This window comes from Phalaenopsis equestris, unplaced genomic scaffold (genome assembly GCF_001263595.1).
Source record: "Phalaenopsis equestris unplaced genomic scaffold, ASM126359v1 Scaffold000114, whole genome shotgun sequence".
Taxonomy (NCBI): Eukaryota; Viridiplantae; Streptophyta; class Magnoliopsida; order Asparagales; family Orchidaceae; genus Phalaenopsis; species Phalaenopsis equestris.
In genome coordinates this window covers 335,284-346,803 of record NW_018164556.1, presented here as the reverse complement: position 1 = coordinate 346,803, position 11,520 = coordinate 335,284, and the positions used below count along the sequence as shown (strand labels likewise).

The 11,520-nt window shown below is 35.0% G+C and overlaps 1 protein-coding gene across 1 annotated transcript in view; it reads left to right on the top strand.

The window, feature by feature from the left end:
• The window catches only part of LOC110020977 (ER membrane protein complex subunit 1), a 55,128-nt gene that overhangs the window by 31,937 nt on the left and 11,671 nt on the right, over positions 1–11,520 (top strand). Inside the window, exons 7-11 of the mRNA XM_020719286.1 lie at positions 2,415–3,137; positions 4,277–4,498; positions 4,599–4,694; positions 4,787–4,981; positions 5,160–5,273. Coding sequence (XP_020574945.1) covers positions 2,415–3,137; positions 4,277–4,498; positions 4,599–4,694; positions 4,787–4,981; positions 5,160–5,273 — 1,350 coding nt within the window. The remainder of the gene's footprint in view (positions 1–2,414; positions 3,138–4,276; positions 4,499–4,598; positions 4,695–4,786; positions 4,982–5,159; positions 5,274–11,520) is intronic.

Here is an 11,520-nt window from a genome sequence, read left to right as displayed (position 1 = left end):
AATGCTCTATGACGCTAAATGTTGGCCTTTAAAAGAGAAGCATAATAATAAGTTTAGTGTTGCTAAGATGAGAATGATTAGGTGGATGAGTGGCTTTACATTTAGAGACAAAATGCAAAATGAATATATCCGTGATAGGGTTGGTGTAGCTCTTGTGACGGACAAAATTAGAGAAAGTCGTCTTAAATGGTTTGGTCACATTAAACATCAACCATCTGATGATCCGATTAAGAGAGTAGATGTTTTAGATTCAACTTGTGTTAAGAAAGACAGAGGTAGACCTAGGAAGACTTGGGCTTATTGAATGAAAAATGATCTTAATTTACTAGAACTAAATAAAAATATGACACCAATTGAGAAAATGATTCATGTAGCCAACCCCACTTAGTGGGATTAAGGCTTTGTTATTGTTGTTTTTGTTGTATGGTCATCATTGGGCATGCTGTCTAAAGTAATTACATTTGTAATTTTAGTGCTTTATTTTGATGATGAATCTCTCCGGTTGAGACTTTCAACTTGATCATCATAGGAATGACTGTTTGTACCATTTACATTTGCAATTTGAAAGTTTGTTTTGAAAGATTCAATTTTTATGTGCAAAACTTGAATTTATATGATATGCAAATGTTTAAGATGTTTTGCTTCTCTTGACAGTGGTACGGTAGTATTAAATTCATTAATTTCATGCGCTGATGAAAATTAATAAAATTTTACTGTAATCCTACGATCAGAAATGAGAAATGCTTTCCGTACTCTCAAGTCAACACAAATTGAGTGGCGTCTCTGTCACGTATTATAAAAAGAACTGAGCACAACCCAATATCTTCCCATACACTTTGTTTCTCTTTTGCATCACATACCTCACAGGAGATGTGTTCAAATTGTGTTCAAAGTACCAACTATTACAAAGCAGTCATGATAAGGTCATTTTTTATACTTTTTTGTGCCACTGAAGTAGAAGTTATTGAAATGGTCTTTAAAAATGATCTTTATTTATTATTCCAACTTTTCTAGAACTATGGAGAAGCTTCAATTCGTTTCTTTATCTGTAAATTTTCTTATTTCTGCAATTTTCATTTCCCCTTGACCAGAAAAAGGAAAAATCTTCATTGATTTTTTTTTTTGTGAAAAGCGAATGATACCGGTGTTAACCCAAAACACAATAGGAAAAACAAACATTATTATTGAAAGTAAATAGTCAGTTATAATCAAACATACTGGAAAGGGAAATTAATACAAACATGACACAAACTCATACTAGGGCTTGGTCCATCGGTGATGGAGGTCGGCTAGGTGGTGAGGGAGTCGAGGTAGGTGAATGGGTTGTGGGGGTTGGGACTGGAAAGGAATGAGCTTACATAGTGTTGGCAGCGAAGCAGAGGGCTAGGACAGAAAGGCGCAGTGAAGGGGAAGGGTTGTGGATTGTATTACATCAAGAGGAGTGCTGTCCGATGCAGGGCCAGCGATCCGGAACTGCTGGGACTGGAGGATAGGCTGCAGTCAAGGCGGCACCAAGTCGGAATGATAGTTGGACAGCAGGGAAACAGCAGATTTTCTGTTTTCTTGATGGCGGAAGTGAGGATCGGCGACTAGGAGTGATGCAGGAAGGTTGGAGAGGGTGGAGGCGGCTGTGTGGGATGGCAAATGGACGGGGAAGGGAGGGAGACGGTTGGATATGGGGAAATTGCAGGAAAAAAAAACAGCAATATCTGCCGTCATAGGCGGCTTAAATAGGATGGAGCGGCCGGGAGCGACATGGGGAGGATGTTAAATGGGATAGGGATGCGAAAGGGGATAGGGAAAATAATCACCACTCTGGGAAAGAAATACAGCCGCAACACCACTCAAACCGGGAAAATAATCACCACTCTGGGAAAGAAATACAGCGCAACACCAACTCAAACCCTCGAATACAGCCCTCGAATGTAGAAACGGACACCGATGGCTGTCCTAAACAGAAAAACGACAAAATCTGACTTCCTAACCCTAATAAAACACATATATAATGTAGAAACGGACACCGATGGCTGTCCTAAACAGTAAAACGACAAAATCTGACTTCCTAATCCTAATAAAACACATATATAGCAGATAATTAAAAATGAATGAAGGATAATAGGAAAGAAAGCATAAGAAAGAAAAACAAGACTGTTTAGACCCATCTCTCGTGGTACTGTAGCCGTAGTAATGTAGCAGATACACAAAAATGTTTGTTTGGGAAGCTCCCACATCAGTGAATGCCATTCGGAATATAAAAAGTACGTAAGTGTGAAAATTGCAAATTTGAAACTTAGAGCTTTTTGATGTGCTCTTGTGGCTTTTGTTGTATTTAACATATCGAACTTTTAGTAAATCCACAGTTTCCTGCAATAGGTTTGCCTCTTACTCTGCTTCTTTTGGTTTATTTGTTAAAGGGGCATATGCTGAAACTCAAAGGAACCCTCATGCTTGCTACTTCTGATGACCTTGCTGCTTTACAAGAGATGAGATTGAGAAGTTCGGAGAAAACTAAAATGACAAGGGACCATAATGGATTTAGGAAGTTAATTATTGTGCTTACTAAAGCTGGAAAGGTTTTTGCACTTCACACCGGAGATGGTCGGGTTGTTTGGTCCCTTCTTCTTCCTTCACTTCGTACAATAGGTGGTTGGGAACATCCTTCTGCTCTAAAGCTATCACAGTGGCAGGTTCCTCATCATCACGCAATGGATGAAAACCCTTCTGTTCTTGTGTTGGCCAAATGTGAACCTGATTCAGGTGTTTTCTCAATAATTGATTCTTATACTGGGAAGCTGAGAAGCTCTCAAAAGCTTCCTCATTCCATTTTTCAAGTCATCCGGCTACCTCTTACAGACTCAACTGAGCAACATCTCCATCTTGTGATAGATTCAAATTTTGATGCACATTTGTATCCAAGAACAGCTGAATCTATTGACATCTTTCTTTCTGAAATTTCAAACATTTACTGGTACTCAGTTGATTCTATTGAAGGCATTATGAGGGGTTATTCTTTCAATTCCAAATGCAAATCTGATATGGAAGATCGATACTGCTTTAATACTAAAGAGTTGTGGTCAATCATCTTTCCAGCTCACTCTGAGAAGCTTGCGGTCATTGCTACGAGAAAGATGAACGAGGTCTGTTGCAGTTTTAATTTGCTAATTTTTCATTTTTTTCATCTTTGGTTTTGTTCTTCCAATTTTCACTCATGTTAATTATATGAAAAAAAATTGTGTATTTGGTGTATGCTTGTTTTTATCCTAGTACTACTTGTAGCATGCTTAATGTTTTTCTTAATTTTCAGTTGTTTATTTTGCTCATCATACTATAGCAAGTTTTCCTTGGCAACTCACTTTGTACTGCCCTTGTTTCTTTGCGTAAGTTCTATTTAAAAATGTAGTTACGTGGTTAGATTTTAAGATCCTTTGAATTTAAAGTTTGCTTTGTGCTTTTTGTTTTATCTGTGTTTTGGAAATTTCTACAGTTATTTATTGAATATTGCCACGAAATCTGCCATATCATTGTTTATTAATGCGGTTCATCTAGAGGAATTTTTATCTAATATCAGCAGGTGTGCTGTCCACACATGTTTAGTTTACTTTTGATTCAGCTTTTATTTTCTGGGGAGAGCTATAGATCCTTCCACTTCAGCTTTTTGAAAAGCTATGGAATGTTATGGAAAAATCCCATTTTTCTCGTGTAATTTCACTATCACTCTATATGAAAGTGGCATGTCGTTCAATATGAGTACATGGCAATTTCAAGCAACCCAACAAAGCTGCTGTATCAGCTCAATTGTTCGAAACAAAGCTTAATATTAGTTCATTTCACTAAAACACATTGGACATGTTTGCTTGTTAACTAAACTTTAATTTTCTCAAATAGAAGAACTTATGTATTAGAATACTCGTTTCTTCTTAATTCAAGTACTAAATTGGTTAGTACAGTCTAGAATATTCATATTAATTACCTATATCAGTCAACTGAAAGAAAGGAGTATTCATTAAGCATACATGCTTCACTCAATTTAAATGAATGGAAGATGGTTCATAAACCTGGCCTCAAATCGTCAGGATATGGGTAAAAAAAAAAAAAATCTATTAATCAATCAATTACTGAATGGCTACCACTTTTACATATATTGTAAAATCACCTCTTTAATATCAATTATTATGTGCAAATTTCTTTAGTTGAAGGGATTATCTGCTTGTTTGTTGTTTTTTTTTGTGCTTCTAATATTGCTACATTGCTTGGAAACATTCTGCTCAAATTCTAGGTGGTTCATACACAAGCAAAGGTCATAGCTGATCAGGATGTGATGTATAAGTACATATCAAGAAGTCTGCTCTTTGTTGCGACTGTTGCTCCAAAAGCTGCTGGCGAGATTGGTTCGGTGACACCAGAAGAAGCTTGGTTAATAGCATACCTCATTGATGCTGTAACTGGACGCATATTACACCGTGTGATTCATCAGGGTGCACAAGGCCCTGTGAATGCTGTAAGTAGTTTGAACCTTCCATTGCTTCAGTAGCTATCAACACTGTAGAGCAGCTTTTGGGAAATCTTCTAGTGACCTCTTTTCTATTTTTCCTTGAAAGGTGGTTAGTGAGAACTGGGTTGTATACCACTACTTCAATTTGAGAGCACACAGATATGAAATGTCAGTTATTGAAATCTATGATCAGTCCCGAGCTGTCAGTATTTCTTACAATCATCATGGTATTTACATTTCTATCATTTATTTTTCAACCCAGCAGGTACTCAGAATTTAAACTTTTTTTAATAGGATAACAAGGATGTCTTGAAGCTTGTTCTGGGAAATCATAACTTGACGTCTCCTTTTTCTTTATATTCTCGGCCCGAGGTGATGGTCAAATCCCAGTCATATTTCTTTACCCATTCTGTGAAAGTAATGGCGGTAACTACAACAGCTAAGGGAATAACTTCCAAGCAACTTCTCATTGGAACTATTACCGATCAGGTTAGCTAAAACATATGGGAAAAAAAGCCTTATTTTATGCAGATATAGTTCTGTTAACCTGTCTTTCAATGGTGATTTGAAGTCTGTTCACTGTAAATTCTGTGTTTCTATCTACTTTTTGCTTCAAAAATTCTTGTAAGTTTTTAAATCATTTTTAAAGTTGACTGTATAATTTTAGGTATTGGCTCTTGATAAGCGCTATCTTGATCCAAGACGTACAGCAAACCCTACACCGTCCGAGAAGGAAGAGGGTATTATTCCACTTACAGATTCTCTGCCAATCATACCTCAGGTATTCCCGTCAACTCTACTATCTAATAAGATTAAGTTTATTCTTTCCATCTATGATGATAGAACAGTTTGCATTTTTTAAACAAATATTTTTAATTTCTGCTTCATATTTGCATCCTCGGCATATGCATGTGCCGTACCATGCACACCTTAGTTTTCATTTTACACATTTACAAGTTACATCGTGATAAAGGGTTTTTGGATTGCATGGTATAGTTATTGTTGCTGAAGTTTTTTTTTCTTTATCAGCTTCTTGACGGAATTCCAGTATTGAGTTCTAAATATAGTGCTTAAATGATAAGGAATTGCTTTATTCTTGTTTTTTTTTACCATTGAGGCATATTTTCACGAAGAAAAATAGAAAATGTAGTAGTGAAATGATTTACAGTTTCTTAACCTTTATGAAATTAGAAGAAATTGTGCTTTCTATAAGTAGCTTTATGATAATACTAAATACAGCCTGATCCCTCGCTTATGTTGGTTTTATGTTCATAGAATACCAATCTGAAACTTGACTTGAATCACTCGTTCCGTTTGGCTTATCCGACCAACTAGCTTTTCTGTTACATCTGTTCTCAATGTCTTTCATTCTGGTTGTAATCTCAAGATATCCATTACAACATTCACTAGTATTAATAAGATACTAATGTCACAATCCAACCCGGTGAGCTTGGAATTGCAAAGGTAGGAACTGACAATCGGACGAAGGAAACCTATCTAACAGTTTCATTTCATCACAAAAATAAAAATTCAAAACACAAAGGAATCATTCTAAAACATAAAATTTATATTTACAATAGATTCTTCATATTTAAACATTTGCATTTACATTTATACATAAAATAAACTAAACTGTAACGCCTATCAACTTGCTCCCTGGGGTCCATATAATTTATAGCTAATTTTGCTGTAAAAATGTTAGCAACTATGGTTTGAGTTAAAAATACGCATTGGACAAATGTTTAAAATATTTTTATAAAAGTTCGGTAACAGTAAAAGCCGTGCAGTAAAAGCCAGCAGTAAAGAAAATAATTTTGATATATTTTTTATTTTTTTAGGTTCCACTTTTCATAATTGGGAGTCACCCTTTAAACTTATACTTTATAAAAATATATGTTTAACCTTTTCAAACCCACTATAAATGTAGGCAACCATTTTCATTTCGTGCATGAGTAAATTGGCTTCCTCTGCTAGTACCATAAGGGGTGACTCCCATATACATGCATATATTATATTTTATTCATTTCTATCTTGCATGTAACATTTAAAAGAAAACTTGCATATAACATTTAAATGGAAACATGAACTTTTGTCTTTTTAAAAATAAAAACTGTGAAAAGTAAAAACATGTGTAAATAAACAAAATTATTGTAAAATAAAAGTATATTACTCATCTCTGCAGTGTCGTCTGAAGTTTGTATTTTTTTTTCTTCAATTAGTCAAGGCTTTTTGGGTGCACCTGTAGGCTTTGCTAGGGTTTCAAATAGCCATTTCCGTCTCCTTTGATTCTGTCGCTCGAAGAAGAGGGCTTGTACCTCGTCTCTGTCGCAGACTCTCCTCTTGTGGCTTGTCACTTTCTGCTTCGTTGGCTCGCGTCCTTCGACGTTGAGGGTTTCGTCTGCATCTCTTCGGTTTCGAAGATGACATTCGTCGTTCGCGTCTGCGTCGTCCTTCGTTTCGAAGCTGACTTTCGCGTCTCCCTGCCTAACAGTTTCAGTTCGGATCTGCGTCTTTTTGTTCAACGCTGACGTCCGCCTTCCGAGTTCTCGGGTCTACGCAAAAAGCAATTCTATTGAGATATTCTAGCAGGAGGATTCCCTGCTCTGATGGCGCTTCCTTCTTCTCTGATTGAACCTGACCAAACCTCCTCTGCCCACGTGGGTGGGTAATCCTTAGGTGGAGTCGGCAGTTGTCTTTCCCTCAAATTATAAGGACTGTGGTGATGGTACATGTGACTATCTCTTTGTTAAGAATGTAAGTAGGAAAAGTGAGAAAACAACACTTTTTTTTTCTGAATTAGAAATTTAAATCTTGGCTAAGAAATTCAAGTTTGCTCTTATTGAAAAATTTCAATTGGGGCACTCACCTATGAAAGTTATCAGAAAAAGTTTTGATGACCTCAAACTATTAGAAAAGTGAAAATTGAGGCTCATGGATGAGAGACATGTGTTAATTCAATTAATCGTTGCTGAAGACTACACTCAGATTTTCTCCAAAAAATATCTTAACATTGTAGACAAATCAATGAACTTACTCAAGCGGTCTCCTGATTTTGACCTTAATCATGAATCTTCTACTGTACCAGTATGGTTTAGTCTACCTGATTTCAAGCTGCACTTTTTTCATTATCAGGTTCTTTACTCTATTGCAACCATACTTGAGGACTCTATGAAATTAGAACTACGCACTTTCAATCTGACTAGACCTTTTGTGGCCAGAATACTTGTGGAAAAAGATATTACTTTACCTGATGTTACTGAAGTCTGGTTGGACACAACTCATAATGGACTTTGGCAACAATTGTCATGGAACATAGATCTCCTTATTGTTCTCATTGTAAGATGTTTGGGCATATTCTTGATAACTGTCATAAACTTCATCCTAATTTGAAATCTAAAGATCTAGTGAATAAGTATGAGTCTAATCCCACAGCTCAAGACATATCTATTTCACCTGGAGAGAAAACAACCACAAGATAGGATTTGATGTCTGATTTAATTGCCCTTGCGGACCCCCCCTGACAATACTGTTTCTGCGATTGATGTGATGCTGGACAACACTGCTGGGTTACCTACACTTTCAAACCCTATTGAAAACATAACTGAAGGATCCTTACCTACAAAGGATTGTGTTCGGACTAATCATCAGGAGAACCTTGCAGCTCCCCATCTTCAGGAAGTATCAGGTGTAGAGACAACAACTCATACTTTACATACACTAGAACCTATTGTGGGTACAACTGCTGACAATCCTTCTACTACAACTCTACCACCTTATCCGAATTAGCAACAATCTTCGGATGTGGAATGACAGGTTTACACTTTCAGGAGGAAGAAGAAGAATGAAGATCTACTTGAGCTAAAAAATCTAATGGATGATACTTTGATTACTTCAGGTAATGTTACGCACCTCACAAATTTGTTAGCTGGTTCCCTTCCGAGAACTAGAGAGACAAAACTAATTTGAGTCGTCTCGATTGATCTTATACGTACAATCTCTTTTTTGGTTTTTCTTTTTTTGTGTGTTGTACTGTGTGGGTTGAGTGTCTATTTAGGCTCGATCATACAACCTATCTGTATTCTTTTCTCTTTAGTATAATTGCCCTTGGGTTTTTTTAATATATATATATATATATATATATATATATATATAATATTTATTTATTTATTTTTACCGAGCAAAAGGAGACACGTTTCAAAATAGAGACCATTGAGGAATGGAACATTAGTGGAAAGATCGAGGTTTTCCGTCACCATCGCAGCCTTCGTTGACTTTGAGACCCACAAATCGACCGCAAGTAGTTCGTCGGTCTGTGTCTGGGTTCAGTTTGGGTCCCTGGTCTGCCGGTCCTTTTCTTGTGATTCCTCCTTCCTCAATAGCTATTAGTCAACGGGGGCACACATTTGTTGATATTTTTCTCCTTACAGAAATGACATTTGACATCACTAAATCCTGTTTGTTACATATCATTAAAATAATGTAATTTCGGTATTTCATGCTCTCGTACGAACCACATTAATTATGGATAATTATATCTGTAATCCTATGTAAATGTGTTAGAACTTAGTAGTATATTTATCTTGTATATATTATTAATTTGGGGGCATATACATATATATCGCACAATTCTTATGTATTTACATATTTCATGCCTAAATTTTTATATTTATAGACATAATACTAAATTATTTAATACTACTTCAAAAATTATTATTATTATCACATTTAAAAGTTAAATGCATTTTTTTGTGTGTCGAAAATATTAAAAAGATATATATGTAAATATAAAAATTTAAATGTGAGATATGTAAATGCAGAAAATTAATGTGTTACATTTGTAAATTTTCTTTTTTTTTTATTTTGCATGTTTTTTAGTTGAAATATTTCAATACACCTTTATATATTTCATAAAAAATAAGATAAATGATACCTCTAACATGTCATATGAGCAAATGCAATGAAAATCATATAAATACCTCTACTTTAAAAAAAAAAATACGATCATTCATAAAAATTATAAAAATATATTCATTTTTATGCATTTTTTTTTTTGAGATATAATCTTTTAATTGCATAAGTTACCCTATTTTAATATTAAATATGCCATAAAATAATGTGATACGGATCATTAACATTTATGTTGCCTTCCCTGTACATTTAATATGTTTCATGCAAACTGACGTTACAAAATCATGGCCACTATAATTCTTAGAAGTATTGCACTTTTTTTTATTAGAATTCACTTTTCAGTTAGTCAATGTAAATAGTGAGCTATATATATATATATATATATAATTTACTGAAAACTTTATTTCAATATAGATTCAATTATTAACATTTGCTATGGTTCAACTTAGCTTTTAAAAATGATGATTAATTAGAAGATATATGATTCCTCATAAATTAAATTGAGTAATTTTATAAAAAAAAAAGCATTTCTTAAAAAGATTTAATATTTTTAAAATTGATTAATAAAAAAAAGGTTTTGAAAATAGAAGCAGCCGCCATGTTGGCAGATGACTTTGCCACGCAGTCAAGCACGTGATGATTTTGATCATTTTTTAATGATTTTTTTTACAGCGTGCATGTAAATGCATACGAATTAGGTGATATGTATGCTAATTGTGAAAAGCTAGAAGTAAGCAATGTGTGAGGAGGAATTGATAAAAAAAACTTGAAAAATTATCAGAATATCGTAAGCAAAAAGCTGGCATGAGAAAAATAAGTAATAAAGGCCTAATTTTTCTGTACAGTTTTCTGATGTGAGCTACGTGTCGCGAAGTTATTTCTGAGTTATTTTCAGATTATTTTTGGGTTATTTTCAATAATCCTGAAATAACCCAAAAATAAAGACTGAGGGTTATTTCTGGATTATTTCAGGATTATTGAAAGTAACCCAGAAATAACCTGAAAATAACTCAGGAATAACATGCGCGGCACGTAGAGCTACGTCAGGAGTCCGGACAGAAAATGCGCTCGTAATAAAGAGACATTATAAGGTGATCTAAATGGGAAAGAGGCACCACCCATTCAAAATGGGGTTGTGATCTAGCAATGTGTTGGTGCGGTGAGAGCCATGGTGTACTAGTGGATGTGTGTGCATCATGTAATCTACATGTACTGTGGAAATTTGATAAACAAGGATCAATAGAAGCAGATGGTGCAACACTAACAAGTGCTTGTGAATCTAGTGTGTCTGATATGATTGGGTGCTCTACAACGTTCTCTTTGTTGTAATCGTCATCTATAATATGCATATTTCTGTGATTCTTTCTACATGCGTCATTAAATGAATCTATCATGTGCCGATATGGGTTATAATCACATCTCTCTAATGCAGCTTAAAATAACTCATATGCTTTAGGAAGTGCTAGCATGACAATAAATTTAAAATTATTAGTATTAGTTCATAAATTTTATTTTTCTTTTTTCTTTTTTTTTAAGATTTGTCAGAGGCAATTATTCAAGCCTCCCGAACAACCTCATGTGCCTAAGAATTCTATCCCAAACGTAGGTGTGATCAAAACCGTGACCCTAGGGGTCTTACAAACTCTGTCACCCAAAGAGTCACAGTAGGCGACACAAATATTAGTTCAAATCTTATAAAACAAATAACAACATTAAATCACATACCAAAAATTTCTCTCCTAGTGCTTTTGGATAATAAGTGGTGGAGCTTCAGTTGGAGCCTGTAACAAGTATAAAGAAGTACAAGTTTTTCAGCAATGCATATAGTCTCTACGTGTCTAATCCACATCAATGTCTATATTATCATGGTGGACAATGAAAACACAAATGCTCTCTCAAATTTGAATATTACCCTGCTGATACGTACACAACTCAATCCATATCTAGCTTTCTTCTACAATATACCCTTGTGAAACCAACCTCCACTGCCTCTCTGTCTCTTATTTGGACCTTACCAATTTACTCTTGATATGATCAGTTAAGTGCCTTTCAACTCGCCTCTAGCTAGTCAATGGAATATGGGTTTGCCAAGTCTTCTTTCTCATATATATATATATATA